This window comes from Microcebus murinus, chromosome 5, assembly GCF_040939455.1.
Source record: "Microcebus murinus isolate Inina chromosome 5, M.murinus_Inina_mat1.0, whole genome shotgun sequence".
NCBI lineage: Eukaryota > Metazoa > Chordata > Mammalia > Primates > Cheirogaleidae > Microcebus > Microcebus murinus.
Window position 1 is genome coordinate 107,977,278 of NC_134108.1, and position 27,096 is coordinate 108,004,373.

The following is a 27,096-nucleotide window of genomic DNA, read 5'->3' on the forward strand; positions in this document are numbered from 1 at the left end:
CATAAACTCACCCATTTTAAGTGTGCATTTCAGTGGTTTTTAGTATGTTTACAACTGTGCAACCCCCTCACTACAGTTTAGAACATTTTCATCACCTCAAAAGAAACCACATACTCATTAGTGATTATTCCCCTTGATCCCCCAATGCTAAGCAACCAGTAATCTTACTTTCTGTTTGTACAGATTTTCCTATTCTGGACATCTCATATAAATGGAATCATACAATATGTGGTCTTTTGTGACTAGCTTCTTTTACTTAGCATGATTTTTTAATATTCATGCATGTTATAGCATGTGTAGTTGTTTTTATTGATGTCCTCTCTTTGGCCAGTTGGAGTCTCTTCATGATGAGTCTTGAGTCTATTTGACTCAGCCTGAGGCATCTTTGATAGCTTTTTTACTGTCTGGTATGACAATATGTCCAGACTTATCTTGCACATTTTATGCCCCAGGACAGGAAATAGGCCTTTCTCAAGAAGCCTTTTCGTGGGAAATGGCATTTGGAGACCATAATCTGAGTGCTTAAGAAGCTTATTACTACGGAGTTAGTCATTGTTTCTAGGTCTTTTCTGTGATTTAGAGCTAGGGAATAAGCTGTATGTTTGTTTTTTTAAAGAAATCATGAGTTTGTGTTATACTTAAAAATCAAGTTACAGGATCCAGGGATTTTTTTTTTTTTTTTTAACATATCACTCTTTTCTCCTGTGCTGAAAATCCCAGTTCTGAACAGAACCCCGATTCCTCATTTTCTTTTCCCCCCGACAGTGTACCCACAATAGTCTCAGAATGACAGCGCCAGCACTACCGTCAACAATATGATTACTTTAGCTAACAATGTTTTTGTTGTTATTCTTAGGGTATATTTCAGTAGGAAAGTAGAGTCAAATTACTGGCTTTTATGTAACAATTACATGGACTAGTAGTTCCTTGCTATGTGATTGTGTTACGACCTGGTTTCTCAGGTTGATTTGTTTCATTTTGTTTTCATTTTATATCATCTTTGGAATCTTTAAAGATTCTAAATCTTCTTTGGGAGGCCAAGGTGAGAGGATTGCTTGAGGCCAGGAATTTAAACCAGCAAGACTAAGACCCGATCTCTATAAAAAATAGGAAAATTAGTCAGGTGTGATGGTGTGTGCCTGTAGTCCCAAGCTACTCTAGAGGCTGAGGCAGGAGTATTGCTTGAGCCCAGGAGTTCGAGGTTACAGTGAGCTACGATGATGCCACTGCACTCTACCCAGGGCAAGACTCTGTCTCAATCTATATCTATACACACACACACATATGTATCATGACATGCCTTTATTTGTGTAGATAAAGATTAAGTCCAGGTGTAATTCATTGTTATTGGATAATGAATTTATTCGCTTAAATGTCTTAGACAATATTGATGAGTAGTTTTGGATAACATTTCAAGAAGTTTCAGAAAATTTAATATATATTTTATTTACCATGTAAGAATTGTCACCAGTAGTGGTGAACAAACATCAATGCTGCCAAGTTTGGTACTGGTACAATCAGTCATATTGATAACCTTTATATATTATTTAATTTTCTCAAATTGAGTGTCTAGGCAATTTAAACAAGGCTAACAGTCCTTTTGGGACTAGTCTTATGAACTTTTGTTTCCTGAAATATTAGGGTAGCCTTATTTTGTTACTGGTGATAAATGTACCTTATGGGCAACCATACCCTCTCATTCACTTTGCATTTTAATTGTAATGCTGCTCTTCAGCCTGTGCATGTTTCTTGGATATGTTTTCACCAAACATTTTGATCAAAGATGCCAGGTTCTTTTCATTCTTTTACCATATGAACTTGATGGCAAGCTCCCTTCTACAAGTTCTTAGGCCTTTGAGAATAGATTTAACAGAAATTGTATTTTGTATTTTTCTTTGCTAGTATGAAAAATGTAATGGGATAAAGTAGATAACTCATGTTTCTAGATGGAAGGAGAGATAATACAGGTATATGCTTTTATGCTGTTTACCAGAAAAGAGCTTGTCCTTTTGAGTCACACAGTCCTGGATTTCAGCCTACCTCTAACACCATTGTTAGGTGAACCTGGACAATGTCTTTTTTTTTTTTTTTTTTTTTTTTTTTTTGAGACAGAGTCTCACTTTGTTGCCCAGGCTAGAGTGAGTGCCGTGGCGTCAGCCTAGCTCACAGCAACCTCAAACTCCTGGGCTTGAGTGATCCTTCTGCCTCAGCCTCCCGAGTAGCTGGGACTACAGGCATGCGCCACCATGCCCGGCTAATTTTTTACATATATATATCAGTTGGCCAATTAATTTCTTTCTATTTATAGTAGAGACGGGGTCTCGCTCTTGCTCAGGCTGGTTTTGAACTCCTGACCTTGAGCAATCCGCCCGCCTCGGCCTCCCAAGAGCTAGGATTACAGGCGTGAGCCACAGCGCCCGGCCAGGACAATGTCTTTTGAATTCTTTGAATCTGGATTGCTTTATCTATAGATGGTGAGGTACTGGGGATGCAGCTGCATTTAAGTGTCTACCCCACCCAGTACTGAGCTCTGGGTAAAGTGCTCTGGTGACTGCTCTCCTCCTCGTGCTGCTTTCCTTACCTTAGATGGAAACTCATCTGTTGGTGTTTCATACACATATATTTTTGTATATGTATATATATCAAGTCTAGTTTGGAGTATAGTCACCTAAAGATCAGGAATGGATTATATTTAACTGTTTGTGTGTAACACCTATTAGACACCCCAATTTTTGTTTTGTTGTTGCTAAACCCTACCTCCAATTTAGGATTTCTGTGTTGAGAAACTTAAAGTACTTGAGTATGTCTCAGAAGATGAGATAAAATTAGATATGTAAAGGATTATGTCAGTTTGCAAAAGAAGAAAAATCTTTCAGGAAAAATATATATGGAAAAGGTAGTGGGAGAAATTTAGCATTTACTAAGTTTCATTGTATGTAGGCGCTAGAACTTAAAATAGTATCTTGTTAAATTTCTGTAAGAGATCTAAGTAAGTGTGATACTCTAGAAAGGATACAAAGATGACTTGAACACATTCCTTTCCCTCAAGGGACTTGTTTCTTAAGGGAAATAAGTATACAAACATGATTTTATTTAATCTGCCATAACAAAGTACCAGAAACTGGGTAGCTTAAGCAACAGAAATTTATTCTCTCAATTCTGGAGGCTAGATGTCTCATATTAAGGTGTTGGCAGGATTGGTTTCTTCTGAGGGCTGTGGGGGAGAATCTGTTTCAGGCCTCTCTTCTTGCCTTAGAGATGGCCACGTTCTCCCTGTCTCTCTTCACATCATCTGCCCTTTATGTGTCTCTCTTTAGACCCACATTTCACCTTTTTATAAGGACACCAGTCATATTGGATTAGGGCTCATCGTAATAACCTCATTTTTATATTGATTGTCTCTGTGAAGACCCTGTCTCCAAAAAATGTTACATTCTGGGTTATTGGAGGTTAGGACTCCAACATATCTTTTCAGGAGGAACACAGTTCAACCCATAACACAGGCCCCAGAAGACAGTCCTCTGCATTAGGAGATCTTACAGCTTCTCATTCCCAAGATAGTAAGAAGAGACTAAAGTTTACATGTAAATAAACTGCTTTTTAAGGTACCTTTTCTGGTTAGCTTTTAGTCTGTCTTTTAAAGCCATGGCTAAATTATTTCTAAGACCCCAAACATCTATAGATTATTCCCTACTGAATTTCATTTTTCCTTATGAAGCCACCATTTTGAATCATTCCAGATAAACTCCAGCATCTCTCACCTCCTTCCTTAGATGTCATAACACTATTTAAAATAGCATGAGCACACTCTGTCCCCTCACCCTACTTGATTCTTCTCTATAACCCCTTTTATACCCTGATATCACAGAGCGTGTGTCTCCTGAAGAGACAGCGAGATAGGACTTTGCTAACAACTTTTGCTATTGACCGCCTGAACTCAAGAACCAGGTAGGTTCAGATAAATTAGGGCTATTTTTTGTCACCTCATGCTAGAATGTAAACACAATGAAGGCAAGGGACTCTTTTGGGTTTTTTCCCTCAGCTACATTTCAAGTGCCTAGAAAAGTGCCTGGCATACTTATTATTGGCAATCAGTAAAACATATTTGTTAGTTCATTTCCCCTTATTTTCTACATGTACTGCTAACATTTATGTTCAGGCACTCTACTAACCATAGGATTAACATATCCTTGTAAATTCCCTGTGAAGTAGATGTAATTACTACCCTCATTTTACACATGAGGCAACAGAGGCACAAAGAGCTTCTTGAGAGTTTATTTGGAGGTTCTAGTAGGGGAGCATAGTTACTCGTATACCCTTGAACGAAGACTGGTCCTCCTCTAGTGGGGAAGGTCATCCTCTTTGACCGAGCACGCAGCTTAGGGAGGGATGCACATGGAGCGGTGAGGGAGGAAGGGGACACCCGCCTAGCCAGCCAGATCAGCCGAATCAAGTGGGGTGACAGATGTTGCAGCCAGATTGTCCTCACATCCACAAAGAGCTTCTTAAATTAGCAGTTTATCTAAAGTCATGGAACTCTGGTAAACTACAGAGTCAGGATCAAACCCAAGTCTCCTGACTCTAGAGACTTTGGTTGTAATTACTATCTCTAACAATGTCTCTTGCATCTCTCCTTTCTGGTCCTGCTATCTTTTACCAAACCTTCTTGCCAAAGCAATCTTTCTAAAGCACTCCTTTTGTAGGGTTACTGTGATGACTCCACTTCCTTCCATGTAGAATACTTCAATGCTTGACATTTAAGGCCTTTCACAATCTAGTTCCATTAGGGGATAGTTGGGTCAGGGTGTAATGGACTTTATTTTTTTTTTTTCTTTCTTAAGTTTGCGAGATCTGAATATTATTTTTTTTTTATTTTTTTTTCTTGTAATGGACTTTAGTTGAAGAATGATAAGTAAAACTAAAGAGAAATGCCTTGCATGTATCCCTGTTGTAAGTATTTAGGATATGATAGTGAACAAAATAAAGTCTGCCCTCTTAAACTTACATTCTGGAAGTGTTGGGAGGAGGACAATAAAATGCCAAGTACTGAAGAAAAATAGCATGGTAAGGAGAGTGGCAGAGGGCATGTGACAAAGACTATGGTCTTATATAGGACGGTCATGGAAATTCTCTGAAAAGGTGACAGTTTAACAGGCCTAAGGAGATAAGTGTGAAGAAATGGGTTTGGAGGGGGCAATGAAGAGTCAGATCATGTAAGGCCTTGTAGGCCATTGTGCAAAGATCTGTTTTGAGTGTAGTGGTTGCCTACTATTTGTGCTTTATTAAAGATCACCATTTTTTTTTTTTTAACATGATAGTGAGGTGGAATAAAGATCACCATTTTTAAAAAAGTATGTTAAGTTGTGGAAACCTAGGCTGCTGGGATTCAGATCACAAACAGAGTGCCATCTAGTGGTTATTTATCATAAATGTAGGCAGTGAGCCTTCCAGCAAACAAGCAGGCTCTCCAAAGTGTGTTGCCAACTAAGTTCTATAAACTGAAAATGCAGATCCCTGAAATACCGTAGTTTATGAACCATTTGAGAGTAAGTTACAAACATCATGTCCCTTTACCTTCAAATACTTTTTTTCCCTTTTTTTTATTTTAGCGTATTGTGGGGGTACAAGTGTTAAGGTTACGTATATTGCCCATGCCCCCCCCTCGAGTCAGAGCTTCAAGCGTGTCCATCCCCCAAACGTTGCACATCTTACTTGTTATGTCTGTATATACCCACCCCCTACCTTCAAATACTTAATGTATTCCCTTAGAACAAGGACATTCACAGCTGGGCATGGTCGCTCACACCTGTAATCGTAGCACTCTGGAAGGCCGAGGCGAGAGGATCATTTGAGCTCAGGAGTTTGAGACCAGCCTGAGCAAGAGCGAGACCCTGTTTCTACTAAAAAAATAGAAAGAAATTAGCTGGACAACTAAAATATATATATATATAAAAAAAATAGCCGGGCATGGTGGCGCATGCCTGTAGTCCCAGCTACTCAGGAGGCTGAGGCAGGAGGATCACTTGAGCCCAGGAGTTTGAGGTTGCTGTGAGCTAGGCTGACACCATGGCACTCTAGGCCTAGCAAGATAAATAAATCGTAGTATATCCACATATACAGAGTGGGACTCTGTTTCAAAAAAAAAAGAACAAGGACATTCACTTATATAACCACAATATAATTATCAAAATAGGAAATGAAGCTTTGATACTATGTTATTTACTCTAGCTCTTAGGCTGGGCTCACACCTGTAATAGTAGCATTGTGGGAGGCTGGGGCAGGAGGATTGAATAAGGCAAAGGGAAAGGAGTTTGAGACCAGCCTGAGTAAGAGTAAGACCCTATCTCTGTAGAAAGTAGAAAAATTAGTGGGGCATGGTGGCACTTGCCTGTAGTCCAAGCTACTTAAAAGGCTGAGGCAGGTGGATTGCTTGAGCTCAGGAGTTTGAGGTTGCAATGAGTTATGATGATGCCATTGCACTATAGCCCAGGTGACAGAGCAAGACCCTGTCACATTCAATCAATAAATAAAATATTTAATCTAGATCTTATTCAAACCAATTGTCCCATTTCCCTTTATAGAAAGATTTTTTTCTAGTCCAGCATCCAACCAGGATCACACATTGAATTTAGTTTTTGTGTCTCAAATCTAGAACAGTTCCATAGCCTGCCTTTGTCTTTCCTGACATTGATATTTTTAAAGAATATAAACCATTTATTTTATAGTGTCCCTCAATTTAGGTGTGTCTGTTTCCTTGTGATTCAGGTTATGCAGGTTAGCACTGCCTAAAATAGGTTGTACCATCCTTGGTACCTCACATCAGGAGGCACATGATACTTGGTCCAGTATTGGTGATGTTACATTTGATCACGTAGTTAAGGTGGTGACTCATAATGGTGATTATCTTTTTTTTTTTGAGACAGAGTCTCGTTCTTTTGCCCGGGCTAGAGTGCTGCGGCATCAGCCTAGCTCACAGCAACCTCAAACTCCTGGGCTCAAGCAATCCTGCTGCCTCAGCCTCCCGAGTAGCTGGGACTACAGGCATGCGCCACCATGCCTGGCTAATTTTTTCTACATATTTTTTTAGTTGCTCAGCTAATTTCTTTCTATATTTTTAGTAGAGACAGGGTCTCGCTCTTGCTCAGGCTGGTCTTGAACTCCTGAGCTCAAACGATCCGCCTGCCTTGGCTTCCCAGAGTGTTAGGATTACAGGCGTGAGCCATCACACCCGGCTGGTGATTATCTGTTCTATCATTTTCTAACATAGTTATGATCAGCATCCTATTATTAGAAAGAACTTTCCCTTTGCCTCATTAATTTATTCATCGCCATAGTTATTATTGTCGATATGAACTTATGGAGTCTATTGTATTCAGTGAGTTTTAATCCATTACTCTATTTTGATGCTCAGATTCTTCCATATTTGGATGTTGAGAGTACCTTCAAGCTGGCTCCTTGGCCTTTTGATATGTCTCCATTCTTTTCGCACTGTTGTACTTTCTGGCACAAGATGGTCCGGATTCATCTAGTGCTTTGCCTGTCCAAGCCCTGGAATCTCATTTATCTAAGGAACCCTGAGTCAATACCAGTTTTTGTTATCATTTTAAGTTAAAATTTTATGTTGGGCAATACATGGTCATAGTAATGGGTTTCTGTGACATCTGATTTATTTCTGATGAAAATCTTAGGTGGCAGAACCTATAATAATTATTCTTGGGCCCATTCTCTGGCATTGCCCTACACTGAATAGGATACTGGAGCAATGGTAATTGCTGTTGTAGTGAAACTCTATATTTCCATTTTTTTAAATAATTGTATTGTAGCATATGTGAGTAATAAATAATTTAAAACATTTGAATACATGAAGATATATACTGGTTTGGAAGATACAGATTTGTATAATAATTCTTCCTAAATTAATCCATTAATTTCACATTCTAACAATATTCTTTTTCATTTTTAAAAAAAATATTTATTTATTGAGATGGGGTCTCCTTCTGTCACCCAAGCTGGAGTGCAGCAGCATAATCATAGTCTCCAAATCCTGGGCTCAAGCAATCCTCCTGCCTCGCCCTCCCCAGTAGCTGGTACAACAGGCACATGGCACTGCGCCTGGCTAATTTTTAAAAATTTTTTGTAGACACAGGTTCTTGCTATGTTACTCAGGCTGGTCTTGAACTCCTGATCTCAAGCAATCCTTGTGTCTCAGCCTCACAAAGTGCATGGGTTACAGGCATGAGCCACTGTGCTCATCCTCTGTATACATTTGAAATATACAGTTTGATGAGTTTTGGCTGATGGGTGCATCCATGAAACCACCATCATAATTAAAGTACAAAAGTTCCCAGAAGTTTCTTTATGTGCCTTTGTGGTCCACCCTCCCTACACCAGGCAGCGGCTGAGCTGTGTTAAAGATTAGTTTACATTTTCTAGAATTTTATATAAATGTAATCAAACATTACAATTCTTTTGAATTTGGCTTCTTTCATTCAGATTTTGAGATGCTTCCATGTTTTGTTTGTATCAGTAGCTTGTTTTTATTGTGACATAGTATTCCAGTATGTGGATATACTACAATTTATTTATCTGTTCACTTTTTGGTTATCATTTGGGTTGTATCCAGTTTGGGGCCTTTATGAATAAAGCTGTCAATATAGTAATTTTGTTGCTGAATCATTTGAAAGTTTCAGATATCATGACACATCCTAAATACTTAAGCAGATATCTCCTAAGAATAACATTTTCCTTTAAGAACAACAATACCATTGTCACACTTAAGAAAGTGACATCATTCACTTTTCATCATTTATATCATTCCCATTTCATCATCATATTGAAATGATATTCAATATCATTTAATATTATGACCATACTTTGATTTTTTTCCCCATTGTTTCAAAATGTCTTTTATACCTCCTTTTTTCTTTTTCTGGATTCAGAATTTAGTTATTAACTTTAATATAGCATTAAATTTTGTTCTGTCTCTTTAACCTTCAAACTCTTCTTAGGTTTTTGTACAAGAAAATATTGCAGGCTTACTACATGCTTTCCCTACTCCAGACTATAATCGCCCATTTCTCCCAAGAGTCTCCTTGTGGCTTTTTAGTGAGGAATGATGTTTGGAAACCAAGGTCTGCGTGCTAGGGTTCTATTGCTTCTAGGCGCTTTCTGCAAGCCTAGAGTACAGAGCTAGAAAATGTATATATTTTTAATATATATATAGTTCACAGTATTTCCATTTCAAATATACTGTAGAGTTTCTTCACCTTCCTCCATTCCACATTTGTATATCCCCTTCTTCTTGCCTCTCAGTGACATCTATATATTTATTCCATTTTCTCTCCTATCATATATACAAAATAGTTTCAGGATTATATACTAATATCAACACCAAATCTAAGTTCAAGATTTCTTTGTAGTTCTTTTAAGTCATCAGGATATATCCTACGTAAGGGTATATAGTCAGAGAATGGTGTCCAAAATGAATGAATTAGTTTTTTGGTGTTTATCTTATTAATTTAAAATACAATTAGGTTTATATTTTAATGTGTGTTCAATTTTAGGGTTTACTTTTTTCATTATATTTTCTTTCATTAATTAACACATGTACATTGTTCAAGAAGTCTTCCTTGTCTCCATTACCCTGTTCTTACCTACTACCTAAAGGTAACCATTTCATTCATTTCTGATTTATCCTTTTTTGTAAAAATAAGCAAGTATATATATGTATTATTTTTCCATCTTTCTTATACATAAGGTAGCAGGCATTCCATATATATTCTTTTGCATAGTGCTTTTTTTTCTCTGAACAATATATCTTGGAAATCATTCCATATGAGTTCTCATAGATCTTCATTATTTTTTATGGATTCCCAGGTATTTTCAAATGAAACCCCAACTAGAAATTATAGTTGATACTTATAAGTATGGTCTATGCAAAAAAGGTAACTAGGGACATGAGTCAGTACACTCATATGCAAAGAAATGGCCTGTTTGCTTTTAGGTTATAATAAATACTTAAGTGATATATAACATTTTTTTTTTAGTTTAGGTAGCATAACAAGACCCTATCTCTACAAAAAATAAAAAATAAATTAGTTGAGCATAGTGGGGTGTGCCTGTAGTCCAAGCTACTTGAGAAGCTGAGATGAGAGGATCACTTAAGCCCAGAAATTTGAGATTACAGTGAGCTATGATCATGCCACTGTACTCTAGCCTGGGCAACAGAGTGAGACTCTGTTTCTTTAAAAAAAAAAAAAAAAATCAGATAACATACCTAAATTCCTTTGAATGGCTGCTGCTTGAATCCATCTGAGATCACAGGGAGATTTCACATAACGAAAGGACACTAAATTTTAGATTTTAAAAAATTATTAGGTATAGAAAGTTTTTCAAGTGGGTTTCATTGAAAGGAATCACTGAAATCTTAGAAACACAGCAGAATATCAAACTTAGGAATTTTTCCAAACAAGATAATGAAAAAGTGTTCTGTGATGTATCCTCCTGAAGGTGTTTTTGCAAGACCTTAGGCTAACCCATATTTTTACTCTTTACTGTCTCATAGTTAGTGTCCTATACCTTGTGCTGTCTCAGAGGCTCTTTGCAAATTAAGTACTTGTCCCCGGATCTGCTTCTGTTATTGACTCTTTCTTATGAAGGAGCAATTGGTTCCTGCCATTGGACATCTGGCAAAAACTTTAAATAAGCAAGGAGACTCCTTTAATTCCTTGGCTTTAGATGAATCCAGGGATAGCTTGTACACTCAGCCATCTAGATGTTTTAGTTAGATGTATGTATTAATACTTTTGGCTGAACTTGAAAGGAAGTTGCATATATCATGGCACCTTATCCTGAAATACTTCAGCTTGCTGCTCTTAAGAATGTTTTTCTTAGCTGTAATAATGGTATTATGATTAACAATAATTGTTTACTATCATCTTACAATTTATATTCATATATCTCTAGTTGCCTTGTAAATGTCTTTTTTCTGGGGGGAGGAACAGAGTCTCACTCTGTTGCCTGAGCAAGAGTGCATCATAGCTCACTGCAACTCCAAACGCCGGGGCTCAAGCAACCCTACAGCCTCAGCTTCCACAGTAGCTGGGACTACAGACCTGCAACACCACACCCAGCTAATTTTTGTGATTTTTTTTTTTTTTTTTTTGTAGAGGTAGGTTGTATCTCTACAAAAAAAGATAGCTATTCCCCAGGCTGGTCTTAAACTCGTGGCCTCAACCAATCCTCCCACCTCAGCCTCCCAAAGTGCTAGGATTACAGGCATAAGCCACCATGCCCAGCCACAAAATGTCTTTTGTGTTTTAAAAGTCATGATGCAGTCAAGGTTCCCGTGTTATATTTAGGGGTTTTTTTTGTTGTTGTTGTTTATTTATCTCTTAAACAGCCCTCCTGCCCTTTTTCCCTTTGCCTCTTAAATATCGAAGAGATCAGACCAATTGTCTTGTACAAAGAATATCTCACACCCTGAATTTGTCTGTAACACCACAGCTTTGCTTAACTTGTTTCTCTATTTTACATAGATTGGATTGCAGTTAAAGGTTTTGATAAGAATATTCAGGATGATACTGTGTACTTCATATTGCATATATGTATTTTATATATTATGTTTATAATGGGAAATTTGATCATATGATTTAAATAGTTTAAGGTAAAACTTTCTGTTATAGTGCATATCCCTTTTTTTTTGTTTGTTTTTTTTTTTTTTTTTGAGACAGAGTCTCACTTTGTTGCCCAGGCTAGAGTGAGTGCCGTGGCGTCAGCCTAGCTCACAGCAACCTCAAACTCCTGGGCTCGAGTGATCCTTCTGCCTCAGCCTCCCGGGTAGCTGGGACTACAGGCATGCGCCACCATGCCCGGCTAATTTTTTTTTATATATATATCAGTTGGCCAATTAATTTCTTTCTATTTATAGTAGAGACGGGGTCTCGCTCTTGCTCAGGCTGGTTTTGAACTCCTGACCTTGAGCAATCCACCCGCCTCGGCCTCTCAGAGTGCTAGGATTACAGGCGTGAGCCACCTCGCCCGGCCTACATGGAAATTTCTAAACTGTATTTTCTTGGAATACAGAAACTGTCCTACATGGGAGCTGTCACTTGCCTTTTCTGTGAGGTTTTAGGTAAAATGTAATAATTTGAAGTAAAAGGATATTTTAAGATTGTTGTATTTTGAAATTATAGCACAGTCATGAGTAAGTTGAATATCTCTGAATGAAATAATAAAGGAGATAAAAAAATCACATGATAAGAATAAAGTTGGCCAGGTATGGTGGCTCACACCTGTAATTCCATTACTTTGGGGAGGTGGAGGCAAGAGGATTGTTTGAGGCCAGGAGTTTGAGACCAACCTGGGCAACATAGTGAGACCCTGTCTCTACAAAAAATAAGAAAAATTAGCCAGGCATGGTAGCGCTGCGGTTTAGTCTTAGCTACTTGAAATGCTGACACAGGAGGTTTGCTTGAGCCCAGAAGTTAAGTGAGCTATGATTTGCCACTATACCCCAGCCTAGGTGACAGTGAGACCCTGTCTTTTAAGGAAAACAACAACAACAAACCAGTTAATCTCCCTTTTTACCATCCCTCTTTTCACACCTGCATTCCATCATACCTATATATCCATATTTTTATCAGGCAACACATGTTTCCTGTCTCCTTCCTCCACTTCAGCTCACCTGCTCTTTTTTCTTGGTTGCCAGAACTTTGCACTCCTTTCCTGTCCTTGTGGATTTTTATATATCCTTGTAGATTTCTTTTTGCATATCTTAATTTTTTTCCAGAATTAAAAAAATTTTTGTATTGAAATAATTTAAGATTAACAAGAAATTACAAAGATAGTATAGGGAGGTGCCAGGTACCTTTCATTCAATTTCCCTCACTGGTTACTTCTATTGTAATATAGTATAATATTAAAACCAGGAAATTGGCATTGGTATAAGTTACATATACAGTTATCTTAGTTTTTAGGGTAAATATTTAGAATTTAAATAGTTCACAATTGTGGTTATTGCCAAATTATCTATGTGTCTTATTTAGAATCTTTCCTGTAACCAAATTCAAATTCATTTAGGCTGTATCTGGAGATTAAGTGGTAGGGAGCTGTGAATGTATCTCTGTAGATTTACCTGTCTTTTTCCACCTCTAGCCAATAAATGTCTTAGGTTTATTTTCCTCTATTTTGACTTTATTCTCAGACATTCCCTCTCCCTGCTTGACAGCAGTCATTACTTCTGGCAACTCTTTTGCTTTTATTGTTTAGGGTTTCAGAAATAGAGCTTCTCCCAGCATTCTTCATTTTCCCACAGAAAGATTCTAGTTGATCTTGTTGGATCATGTCTTTGTCCCTATGGGGGATGAAGTGGGCAGGGCCATGTGGTTGGGAGCCTTACCAGGTTGTAGAAGGACAGTTCCTGAAATGAAATAATACCAGGCAAAAGACAAAGCTCAATATAAGAGTAGCTGTTGGGTTTCCCTGCACTCTTCCCAACCCAACAAGTTGTATAATACTTAAAAAAAAATTTGTCTATTTTTTAAATGATGTGAATGTTTCATGAGTAGTTCTCATTGGAAAAGATTCCAACTGTTCAGAATTGTATTATATAATAAAAATATGGAAACTTTATGTACTTATATACATTTTTGGGAGGAGATGATAAATGAATCACTCTGTATACATTATTCAGCTACTTGTCTTTTTCATTTTAATGGTGTATTTTGGAGAGCTTTAAATATTGGTAACTTTCCATTAGAATATACCATAATTTACTTAATTGCTACTATTACAAATTATATTCATTTATTTTACACTAACAAAGTGATTAACAATTTTTTTGCTTTAGTGTTTATTTCTTGTTTACAAGTTCCTGGATATAATTTTTTGGGGGTTATTTTTTTATATATGTTGGGAAGAACAGATACAAAGTTACACATACAAATAAATCAATTTAGATCAAGCTTGTTTGTTATTCAAATTGTCTGTATATACTTTTAATTTATTTGAATTGTTATTCACCATAAAGCAGAAGTAGATTATCTATAGAAAATTTTTGTACAGGTACAAATTTGTTCATGAATTTGTACAAAACATGCAGCTGCATTGCTTCCACTCTGTTTACATTTTATGATAACTGCATGATTAACCTCAGAGAGGCAATACAAAGTCACCTTTTGAGATGACTTAATATGGTCAATAAGATTCCCAAGGACGAAATCTTTTTTTTTGCAATTATTATTAATTTTAGCGTATTGTGGGGGTACAAGTGTTAAGGTTATATATATTGCCCATGCCCCCCCCCCTCGAGTAAGAGCTTCAAGCGTGTCCATCCCCCAAACGTTGCACATCTTACTCATTTTGGTTGTATACACCCATCCCCTCCTCCCCCCTCCCACCCTCCTGACACCCGATAAATGTTACTCCTATATGTCCACTTAGGTGTTGATACGTTAATACCAATTTGCTAGTGAGTACATGTGGTGCTTGTTTTTCCATTCTTGAGATACTTCACTTAGTAGAATGGGTTCCAGCTGTATCCAGGAATATAAAAGAGGTGCTATATCACCATTGTTTCTTAAATCTGAGTAGTACTCCATGGTATACATATACCACATTTTATTAATCCACTCATGAATTGATGGGCACTTGGGTTGTTTCCACAGCCTTGCAATTATGAATGGTGCTGCTATAAACATTCGAGTGCAGATGTCTTTTTCATAAAGTGACTTTTGATATTTTGGGTAGATGCCCAGTAATGGAATTGCTGGATCAAATGGTAGATCTACTTGTATCGCTTTGAGGTAACAAGGATGAAATCTTAACGAACCAGGCATAGATTGAATTCCTACTTGAACCTGAAAACAATCATAGCCAATATTTTTAAAATAAAGTATTTGAGATGTACAGAAAAAGAATAAAGAATAATATGATAAACACTTAAATAGCTCCTAAATTACCATATAGCTGATGCTTATGTGGACCCCTCTTTGATTATATACATTATAGTTCCCCTGTAGAATTAATAATTATCCTGAAATTTGTTCTGTATTTCTTTAAATTTTAACTGTATATTGGCTTTTCCTAAGCAACAGATAAAAGTTTGTATGTTTCTTAAATTTGATTTAAGTGGTATACTGTACATATTGTGCAGTTTCTATTTTTACTTCATTTCATTTTTATGCAGTTTATTCATGCTGATGCATGTAGCTCATTCATTCATTTTCACCTTGGGTATAATATTTGATTGTTTCAGATTGCCATAATGTACTTATCCATTCTCCTATTAATGGTCATGTAGCTGTTTTCAGCTTTTGGTATGACAAACAATGCTGCTGTTAACATGATTGCACATACTTATTCTAGAATATTCATAACATCATCATTCATGATAATCCAAAGTGAAAATAACCCAAAAGCCCATCGATAGATGAATGGACAAGTAAAATATGGTACATCCATATAATGAAATATTCAGGTGTAAAAAGAATAAAGTATGTGGTGATACATGCTACAACATAAATGAACCTTGAAAACATTGTGCTAAGTGAAGAAAGTCAGTTACAAAAGACTACATATTATACATTTATGTTAAATGTCCAGAATAGGCAAATCAATTGAAAAAGAAAGTAGATTAGTGGTTGTCAGAGTCTAGGAGAAGTAGATAATGAGTTTGGGCCTTACTAATGGGTTTGGGTTTGGGTTTGGGTTTTTTAAGGTGGTAAGGAAAGTGTTATAAATTTAGATGATGATGAGGTTACACAACTCTCTGAATGTATGAAAACCATTGTATTATATACTTTAGATGAGTTAATTATAATATGTAGATTTTATCTCAATAAAAATGTTAAAAATAATTTCCAGACAGAAATTTTTCAAAAGCAACCCAACAGTAGGTTATAATCCAATTTAGAGAATCACTAACAGACTTAAAAAAATGGGAGCAGGAGTAGCTCACAGAGCTAATTTGAATGTATAAATTCATGAAACCTATGTGAAAAATTATAAATAGCATATTCCTCATGGTGATTATAAGTAGATAGTATTTGCACACAAATAGCTCTCAGTAAGTTTCTGTTTGATACTTTGGTTTTACTATTTTGGGGGGGTTATTGGTGATTGGGATGAAAGGTGGTTAGGACTGAAGATTTAAGAGATTTCATAGAAATGATATAAATTTGTTTATGTAAAAGTATGTGATTATGGATAAATATTTTTATAAAGATATAACAAAATACTGGAAGAAAATTCAGTAGTTTTATCAGTGGTTATGTTTGGCTATGGAGATTCAAATAATTTTCCTCTTTTAATTTTTATATATTTTTTCAGGTTTTATTTAACATCACTGACTTTTTTAAAAGTAGTATTTTCCTAACATGAGATAAAGCTATACCTAATGTTTTTGTAGGCTGCCACATGGTAACACTCTGTTTATATTATCTGAAAGTTTAGTTGGGGGGGCGGTGGAATTTGACAATGACATTTTCTTGAAGTCCTATTTTAATCTGTCCAAGTGGACTGATCATTTTTGTATCATTTCATAGATCTGAAGCACAACACCGAGGCTCTGCTCCCCACTCTGAGAGTGATCTACCAGAGCAGGAAGAGGAGATTCTGGGATCTGATGATGATGAGCAGGAAGATCCCAATGATTATTGTAAAGGTAAGTTTGGAAGGAGATACTAAGTAAGATATGATCTGTTTATTTTCAGTTTCTCATTTGGTGTTTGATCTATCAGCAAAAAAAAAAACAAAACAGGTTTGATGGTTTTGCTTGTTGTATTCTTTTCTTTTTTTTTTTTTTTTTTGAGACAGTCTCGCTTTGTTGCCCAGGCTAGAGTGAGTGCCGTGGCATCAGCCTAGCTCACAGCAACCTCAAACTCCTGGGCTCAAGCAATCCTGCCTCAGCTTCCTTCCCAGCTGGGCCTACAGGCATGCGTCACCATGCCCGGCTAATTTTTTTTTTTTTTTTTTTTTTTTTTTTGAGACAGAGTCTCACTTTGTTGTCCAGGCTAGAGTGAGTGCCGTGGCGTCAGCCTAGCTCACAGCAACCTCAAACTCCTGGGCTCAAGCGATCCTCCTGCCTCAGCCTCCCGAGTTGCTGGGACTACAGGCATGCGCCACCATGCCCGGCTAATTTTTTATATATATATATCAGTTGGCCAATTAATTTCTTTCTATTTATAGTAGAGACGGGGTCTCGCTCTTGCTCAGGCTGGTTTTGAACTCCTGACCTTGAGCAATCCGCCCGCCTCGGCCTCCCAAGAGCTAGGATTACAGGCGTGAGCCACAGCGCCCGGCCTCCGGCTAATTTTTTGTGTATATATTTTTAGTTGGTCAGTTAATTTCTTTCTATTTTTAGTAGAGAGGAGTCTCGCTCTTGCTCAGGCTGGTTTCGAACTCCTGACCTCAAGCAATCCTCCCGCTTCGGCCTCCCAGAGTGCTAGGATTACAGGCGTGAGCCACCGTGCCCAGCCTGTTGTATCCTTGTCTCTGAGATACAGGAAATGGTATTTGTTCTTAGTTTGACTTAATTTATCGAAGCCTAATTTTATATTAAATGTTTTTACCTTCTTTCCTCCTTAAAAATGGTAGTACGTGTTTACTTTAGAAAATTTCAGAACTGTATTAAACAGTAATGAAAATAAAAGTCATCTGCAATGCTGTCACCGACAAATAACCAGTGATAACATCTTGGTATGTAGATTTTTACAAAATACCTTATTTTTTCTCAGAGTGACAGCTGCAAAGATAAGTTATCTGAAACTACAGATACTTAATCTGTGTCATCAGCTTGCCTGTTATCTTTTCTTGGGTAGGAATATATAACAGAATGTATCGTAGCATCTGGGAGAAAAACTCGGTCCTTCCTATTCTCAGCAGGCAAAGATAAATATTAAAATACCTGGATTCCTGCCACTATTGGCAGCCTTTTCAGGCCTTTTTTCAGGCCTTTCTCTGTTTTTTGTTTTTGTTTTTATTTAGAGAAGCAAATCTTCCTGGTTTTTTTAAGCTAAATAAATAGGATTCATTATTCTCCTAAAAACATCCTGAGACCGGAACTATAAATATATTTATATGTTTAAATAAATCTATTAGATTATTGAGTGACAAAAATATTATGACATGTAACTTTATTTTTGTTTGTGGATAAGGCTATTGTACAAAGCATCACTTGCTCAATCTAAATCATTAATCTTATTCAAGTTTTCATTAATCTTATTCGGGTTTTTTTGTGGGCGGCTCAGTAATACTCTGGCTGATTTGATAGCAATCAAAGATTTTCTTTTGTTGATTTTATAGAAGAAACTTTATTTGATAAAAGGTCTATAGGTGTTGAAAAATTGGACATAGGATACCTTTCTTACTATTTAAGTGATTATTTCTTATCCTGGTTCTTCTGATTATATTCCTCCTGTTGTTTCTTCCAGGAGGTTATCATCTTGTGAAAATCGGAGATCTGTTCAATGGGAGATATCATGTGATCCGAAAGTTGGGCTGGGGACACTTTTCAACAGTGTGGTTATCATGGGATATTCAGTAAGTTTTAGTGGTTCTGAAAAATAAGTAGTTGGATGATGCCTGTATGTTTTTGTCTGATTTTTCCACAGATGATCCAGTCTATCTCTAGCCCAATTACTTGATCAGAATTTGGTGGTTGACAATAATCTCTGTGTTCCTGGACAAATCATTTTTCTCTCATGCAGAATCAGTAATAATGTCTACCTCTCCACCTTAGAAATAAAAGATTGATTAAATTATTATCAATAAAGCACTTGGAAGCATTTGGGAGCATTTGGGCTCCCAGATTCAAAGCATTACAAGTATATTCAATGGAAGAATGATATGTAAATTAATAGTAGTTGTCTCACTGGAGTAAATAATGTCACAGATAAACCTATGTGAAATTATCTATTTTTGTAACAGATTTGTTTAACCATGTAGTCTAAAATTTTTCTGTATGTGAAAATTATAGACAATAAAAATACCTCTTTAACACTGAATGTTACCTAGAAGTGTTCCATCTCTCTTTGATAAAACTAGTAATTGCTATCTATGCACTTCACTTTTTTTCATTTGATTTTTTTGGGATTTTTGTCATTTTGTTTTCACCCAGATATTTTTTCTGGTCACTTACAGGAAAAGTATTATATTAGGTCATTAAATATGAAATGTCCTATTTTGAAATAAAAGTGTAGTTTATTATATCTCAAACAAGAGCAGTCCAATTAAAGTATGTGCCTAAACTATTGACACAGTTTTGCCATGTTAACCGAAACTTGTTTATGCCAGCAGCAAAGAAGCCTGGAGAGCAAGTGGCGATGAAATCACCAAAGGTGTTTTGTACACCTTGTTAAGAATTGAATATTTTTTCTTGGAAGAAGTGGTCCAAAGCCTGGAAGAAGTGGTAGTTGGTGCAAGTTCTGGTGAATATAGTGGATGACAGTTTCTTAGTACAGCTGCTTTAGTTTGAGCAGCATTGTTTGTGTGACATGTGGTCGAGCATCGTCTTGCAAGAGGATTGTCCTGTCCCTGTTGACCATCTTGGCTGCTTAATCGCAAGCATCCTCATTTTGTCCAGTTGGTTGCAGTAGACATCCACTGTAATCAATTGACTAGGTTTCATGAAGCTCTACTGAATATTACCAGTCTGTTTGGACCACCGAACAGACACCATGAGCTTTTTTTGATGACTCTTTGGTTTTGGACTGTTTTGGCACTTCATCTCTATCCAGCCATTGTGCCGAATTCTTGTGATTGTCAAAAATAATCCATTTTCCATCACACATAATAATATGGTATAGAAATGTTCACCTGTATGTCATGACAGCAAAGAAAGGCAAGCTTTGATCTAAATTCTCTTCTGATGCTCATTTAATTCATGTGGAACCCACCTATCCAGCTTCTGTACCTTGCCAATTTGTTTCAAAGGGTCCAATATTGTTGGAATAGTAACATCAAACCTTGCTGCTAATTCACATGTATGTTGAGATGGATTTGCTTCTACTACAGCTTTCAGCTCATCATTATCCACCTTGGTCTCTGGCTGTCTGCCTGGCTTATTTTCAAGATGGAAATCACCAGAACAGAACTTCTCAAACTATTAACTTACTGTGTATATTCATTAGCCACTTCTTTCCCCCAACACTTTGTTGATCTTATGAGCTGTCTGTGCTGCATTGGTTCCATGATGAAACTCATATTTGAAAGTAACACAGATTTTTGACTTATACATGGTTTCACAAAAATTGCTCTAAAATTTTTTGGAAGATAATCATAAGCCAAAATGTATGTTTGAAAGACTGAGGATATACCTTCACAATAATAATAAATAAAGACTGAGGATGTACTTTCACAATGTACTTTTGTCACCTTTTTTGACAAAGTGAAATGTCAAAGATAACCAACCGTCAAACTTAGTACTTAAGGAAATGGGATATTTCATACTTAATAACCTAATAGCTTTTAACATTTTAGCTTTTGCTGTACAGATATACAGGATGTTTCTGTTTGGTGGAGTCTTTCCTCTTATTTATCATTATTTCATAGTTTTGCTTAGGATTCAGAGAGAGATTCAGAAGGTAGATTTTAACTTAGAGAAAATGTTCAGCAACTGAGATTATCTGAGAACAGATTTTCTTCTTCCTGTAAATGAAATCTGGCCAGTTAGTGCATGCAAATGATTCCTTAGAAGTAGCTTATTTATTTACAGGGAAACATGAAATATTTGTCCTTTCTCACTGTCTCTTCTTTATAGCTAAATCTTAGCTTCCTAAAGTAAAGGTAATTGCTTATGTTTTGTCTTAATTGCTTATGTTTGTTTCTTAGGGGGAAGAAATTTGTGGCAATGAAAGTAGTTAAAAGTGCTGAACATTATACTGAAACTGCATTAGATGAAATCCGGTTGCTGAAATCAGTGAGTATTAGGTCATATGTATGAACTGCAAAGCATTATAAAGTTTTATTGAATTAAGACACTTGGGAAAGTGATAGATTCTTTAGCATGACTAATTTTTTCTATTAATTTCCAATATCCTTAAAGAAGTAAAGGAAGAAAACAATATTTACACATTTTATGCATGTAATATAGTAGGGAACTAGTGGGATATGCTGTAATTAGAATTCATATACACATGTACCCCAAAAAACCCTTTCAAATGAACAAAAATGTTCATTGAGCATGTTTTGTGTGTCAGACAGTGCTGCTGTAAATGTTTTTCTTTCCTACTATGGTTAAAAGGAAAGTTGTGTAAGTAAATATATAGCATTTATTTTATGTTTTAAAATATGTTATAGAATACATAATATAAAAATACTGTATATATTGATCCCATTTATTCTTGGAAACTTGGGTAAATTTTGTCAAATTTGTTTTCAGTTTTTTTTATAAACTAGGAAGATGTTATGACTTGCAGTAGAAGGCTTAAACTCAAGAGTTAGAAAACTTAGAGTTAGGTCCAGCTTTACTGTGTCCTCTATCTCATTTTTTTTTTTTTTCCTCCAGGGCCTTAGAATTTTCATTCCTAAAGTGAGAGTGTAGGACCAGGAGATCTCTAAGGCAATATTTTTCAAAATGTCAAAATAAGGAGCCTTGTGCTCCACAGTAAATTGACATACTGCTTCCTTCATTAAGAAAGTTGTTTTTTTGTTTTTTTTTTGAGACAGAGTCTCACTCTGTTGCCCTGGCTAGAGTGCCATGGTGTCGGCCTAGCTCACAGCAACCTCAAACTCCTGGGCTCAAGCGATCCTTCTACTTCAGCCTCCAGAGTAGCTGGGACTACAGGCATGCACCACCATGCCTGGCTAATTTTTTCTATATATTTTTAGTGGTCCAGCTAATTGTTTTCTGTTCTTAGTAGAGACGGGATCTCGCTCTTGCTCAGTCTGGTCTCGAACTCCTGACCTTGAGTGATCCTCCCAACTTGGCCTCCCAGAGTTCTAGGGTTACAGGTGTGAGCCGCCACACCCAGCCGAGAAAGTTTTTCTACTTAAAGAAAAACTGTTTATTCTACTGTTTATTCTACTTGAATAAACAGTGTGGTTAATGCTGGAGTTGATTTACCTCCTGCAAAAGCTTCTGAATTCCCCATAGCCTGGTAACCAACAGTTCATTTGGAGGCCACAATTTGAGTAGCAAAATGGTTGAATTAGAAAAGTCTTTGTTGGTTATGTTTTCTCTTGTGAACTACCTATATAAGTTCTTTCTCTTTTTGAGCAACTGAAATTTTTAGTATGTTTAAAAATAGATTTGTATGAGCTCTTCCTTGGAGTTAATTTGCTGCAGGTATTCCTCCCCCATTTGGCATTGTCTTTTGCTGATTACTGTTTCTTCCCCACTACAGGTTCGCAATTCAGACCCTAATGATCCAAACAGAGAAATGGTTGTTCAACTACTAGATGACTTTAAAATATCAGGAGTTAATGGAACACGTATCCTTTTAAGAACTTCTTTGAGAATAAATCATGAAATAACTTTGTCCCATAGAAAGGAACCGGATTTGTATGAATAGAGGTGTCCTTTCTCAAGGCAAACTATAATAAAATTACCTTCTTCTCTTATACACTTCTGAACCATGGATCTGAATTATGTCTACTTTTGTGTGGTGTGATTTTTCTTCTTTTTTTTTTCTTTCAGGATATTGCTTTAGGCTCCATTGTCCCCTTTGTAGGCAGATTAAACTGAAGTGAAAAGAAACTTTTAGAAAATAGCCTCATACTACTAAGTAAAGGTTCTATGATCTTTCAATTAGCACAGAAATTTTAAGGGAAGTAATTTTTTATGAAAAATACTGAGTAAACAAGAATTTAAGGTATGATTTTATTATTTACCAGTCTCAATATTAAAGAGGCTGTGAATGTAGGTTAGATTTAGAATCTAAATAGGTATGATTGTTCACATTCTATCATGGAAAAACTGACTTGTTTTATGTTTTTGTCTGGATTTTTAGAATTGTAGAGTTGGTAGAAATCTTAGCTGATTTTCTGCACAAGTTACTATCAAAGTGACATTCAATGAACTAATTGAAAGGTTATTGCAGCAACTTTGCTTATAAAGGCCTATCAGACTTTTCAGTAAAAGATGAAGTAGAATCTTACTCAGATTGGAGGATCTAAAATTACCTGTTCATAAGCTATTTAAAAATAAATAAACAGACATTCCATGTATCATTCTACTTTCTGTGCATGTTTAGCTTCTTTTAGCACACATTCCTAATTGCCATTGATGATCTTTATTTTTTTTTTTTAAGGAAGCAGGGTACATTTGGCCCTATAGTTTCATGTGGACTATGGGAAGAGATTTGAACAGAAAAGCAGGAAGAAAGGATGAGAAAGGAGAGAGAACCAGTGATGATGTGAAAAGACTATCTATTGTTCTGAAGTTAGTTCTGAGTCATTTCTTGTAAAAGTACAAATCACCAGACCCCCAGATCTCTAAGGAAAACTGCTGTATCCTTCTTAATACAGCATCTTGTTGTGCCTATTGTGGTCATTTCTAGATGGATTACTCTGTGTATATGTGTATGTGTTTTCTAAGTTTTAAGAAGAAGGCTAACCAAGAAATTTTTAAAAACCTGCACAAGATATCATAATGGTCATTAGATTCTGTTTCTATATTATTTAAACTTGTAATGTTTGTCATTTGTACCAAATTTCTTTACTAATTCAGGAAAGTGATAAGTAAAACTGTAGAACTATTCGAAATAATCTCAGTAATGCTGAGTGCCTTTATTTGACCCTAAGTAAGAAGGCTTTTTTTTTTTTTTTGCTATTAAAATATCTTAGTAGGTTTGAATTTCAAGTTCCAAGATATTTTCCAAACATTATTAGATGGTCTCTGTTGTTTCTCTCCATTGATTCCCTGTTATTCTTTTCTCACTTTGTCCTTAACCATTTCTCCCTCCCCTTCATCCTATTTATCTCCCAGCTCTCTTGGCTACTGCATTATTTGCTATTTTTAGAGATTGAAAAGGATGTAACTCAGAGCGCTCGCTGTTAAGGATTAATGGTTTATGTCACTCTCCTGCCCTACCTGTACCTTTTCACAATACAACATACCTGCACAGAGCTCTACATCCACATTTTTGTGTGTGTCTGGTCATACTGCTTTTTTTCTGGACCACAGTCTTGTATTAAAACATAAGGACCCTGAACTAGAAAGTCAGTTACTATAGACTTCAATATAAACTGATTCACTCTAATTCCATGGGGATTCAGGGACAAAAGTGATTAAGAAGGGATAGCTGGTCTCTATATAATATTGACATTAGCCAACAAACAATGCCAGTAATGATTGGCAATCTGTATGTTATCCCGTGTCTTTAGGATACTTCCCCCCTACTGTTTTACTAGCTCCTTTATTCATTGTGTACCCTAGATGTGCTTACTCAAGAATGTTTTCAGCCCTTTGTTATTTTCTTTACTCCATCTCCCCAAGAGATTTTTTTTTTCATGTATCCTTTTGATTTTTTTTTTGAGACAGAGTCTCACTTTGTTGCCCAGGCTAGAGTGAGTGCTGTGGCGTCAGCCTAGCTCACAGCAACCTCAAACTCCTGGGCTCAAGCGATCCTCCTGCCTCAGCCTCCCGAGTAGCTGGGACTACAGGCATGTGCCACCATGCCTGACTAATTTTTTCTATATATATTAGTTTGCCAATTAATTTCTTTCTATTTTATAGTAGAGACGGGGTCTCGCTCTTGCTCAGGCTGGTTTCGAACTCCTGACCTCGAGCAATCGTCCCGCCTCGGCCTCTCAGAGTGCTAGGATTACAGGCGTGAGCCACCATGCCCGGCCCTTTTGATTTTAATTATTACTGCTCCTTCTGATTTTTGTCAGTCGTATTTCACCTAAGCTATTTGTCTCTTCGTGTTTATAACTAATTGATTATGATAGTCTATCCAGTTCTTTTTCATTTTTAAGCTACTAAATATGTGATCATTTTTATATCACTGCTTACAAATTTAAAACAATATTATCAAATTGTAATGCTTCTCTCAACAAATAAAAGTTAAGCAGATTAAAGCTAGAAAGATAAAAGAATAGCTTAAAATTTTTGTTTAGCTTTTTAAAGCAATCTGCATTTTAAAAAATCTTGTTTTGGTAAGTTTCAAATGTGAAAAAGTAGAATAATTTAATGACTCCCCACAGATCTATTACCCATTTCAGGAGTTATCAACTATAACCAATCTTGTTTTGTCTATGCTCCCTGATAGCTAATTGTAGACATACAATTTCATTCATATTTATTTTGAAATATATTTTTAAAAGACAAAGACTCTTTTAAAAATATAACCTCAACACAGTTATTATACCAAAAAATAAAAATTGGGACCAGTTTTTGTTTGTTTGTTTGTTTGTTTGTTTGTTTTTTGAGACAGTCTCATTCTGTCACCTAGACTGGAGTGTCGTGGTGGCAGCCTAGCTCACAGCAGCCTCAAACTCTTGGGCTCAAGAAATCCTTCTGTCTCAGCCTCCCGAGTAGCTTGGACCACAGGCGCACACCACCACATCTTGATAATTTTTTCTATTTTAAGTAGAGATAGTTTCTCACTTTTGCTGAGGCTGGTCTTGAACTCCTGACCTCAAGCAGTCCTCCTACCTTAGCCTCTCAGAGTGCTAGAATTATAGGCATGAGCCACTGCGCCCAGCCTTTGAAACTAAGTGTCTCATGCTTTTTTATTTTTAAGGGTTTTTTTTTGGGGGGGGGGGTCTAATATTTGTTATTGTAGTAAAATACACATAGGATAAAATTTACCATCTTAAATATTTTCAAATGTTCAATTCAGTGAAATTAAATACACTCATAATGTTTTGCAGTGACCACTACCATCATCTTCAAAACTTTTCATCTTATGAAACAGACTTCATACCCATTAAGTATGTCAGATCTCATTGGTTCTGCCTGCTTGTTCTATTCATTATTGAGAGTATGGTATTAAAGTCTCCAACTACTGTTAGTTATAACTATGTATTTCTCTCCTCAATTCTGTCAGTTTTTGTTTCATATGTTTTGGTGGTATGTAAATTAACAGTAAATGTCTCATTATCATCTTACTGTATTGAGCCTTTTATTAATATATAATATCTTTGTCTTTTGTAACTTTTTGATTTAAACTCTATTTTGTCTATTATTCATATAGACATCCTTGATTTCTTTTAGTTATTATTTGCATGGATTTTCTTTATCCTTTCAATCCGTTTGTGTCTTGGGATCTAAAGTTTGTGTCTTTTGGCCAGACGCAGTGGCTCATGCCTGTAATCCTAGCACTTTGAGAGGTCAAGACAAGAGGATTACTTGAGACCAGCAGGTCAAGACCAGACTGAGCAACATTGTGAGACCTTCTCTCTACAAAAAAATAGAAACAGTTAGCTGAGTATGGTGGTGCATGCCTGTAGTACCAGCTACTTGGGAGGCTGAGGCATGAGGATCTCTTGAGCCCAGGAGTTTGAAGTTGCTGTGAGCTCTGATGATGCCACTGCACTCTAGCCCAGGCAACAGTGAAACTGTCTCCAAAACAACTAAGAAACAAAACAAAATGAGTATCTTATAGACAGCATATAGTTGGATCATATTTTTTTATCCATTCTGCAAATCTCTTTCCTTTGGAGGACATAATCCATTTACATTCAAAGTAATTACTGTTAAGGACTGACATCTTAAAGATGTCAGTACTGTGAAATGCTGACATCTTTCATTTTGCTTTTTGTTTTCTGTATGTTTGTAGCTTTTTTGTCTCATTTCTTGCATTATGATCTTCTTTGTTTAATTGATCTTTCTCATTTTCTTTTGAATATGTGTGTGTATATATATATTTTTCTAAGACAAGGCTTCACTCTGTCACCCAGGCTGACATACAATGGTGTGATCATAGCTCACTGCAGCCTCAAACTCCTAAGCTCAAGTGATCCTCCTATCTCAGTAGCTAGGACTACAGGTGTGCACTACCATGCCTGGAGGATTTTTCTTTTTTCTGAGACAATGTCTCACTCTGTTGCCTGGGTTAAAATCCAGTGGCATGATCATAGTTTGCTGCAACCTCAAACTCCTGGTCTCAAGTGAGCCTCCCAAAGTGCTGGGATTATAGGCGTGAGGCACTG

The 27,096-nt window shown here is 36.4% G+C and overlaps 1 protein-coding gene across 1 annotated transcript in view; it reads left to right on the forward strand.

Moving 5' to 3' along the window:
• The window catches only part of SRPK1 (SRSF protein kinase 1), a 72,442-nt gene that overhangs the window by 9,290 nt on the left and 36,056 nt on the right, over window positions 1–27,096 (forward strand). The window contains 4 exon segments of the mRNA XM_076003403.1: window positions 16,545–16,663; window positions 18,432–18,540; window positions 20,830–20,917; window positions 22,344–22,431. Of these exon segments, the coding sequence (XP_075859518.1) occupies window positions 16,545–16,663; window positions 18,432–18,540; window positions 20,830–20,917; window positions 22,344–22,431 (404 nt within the window).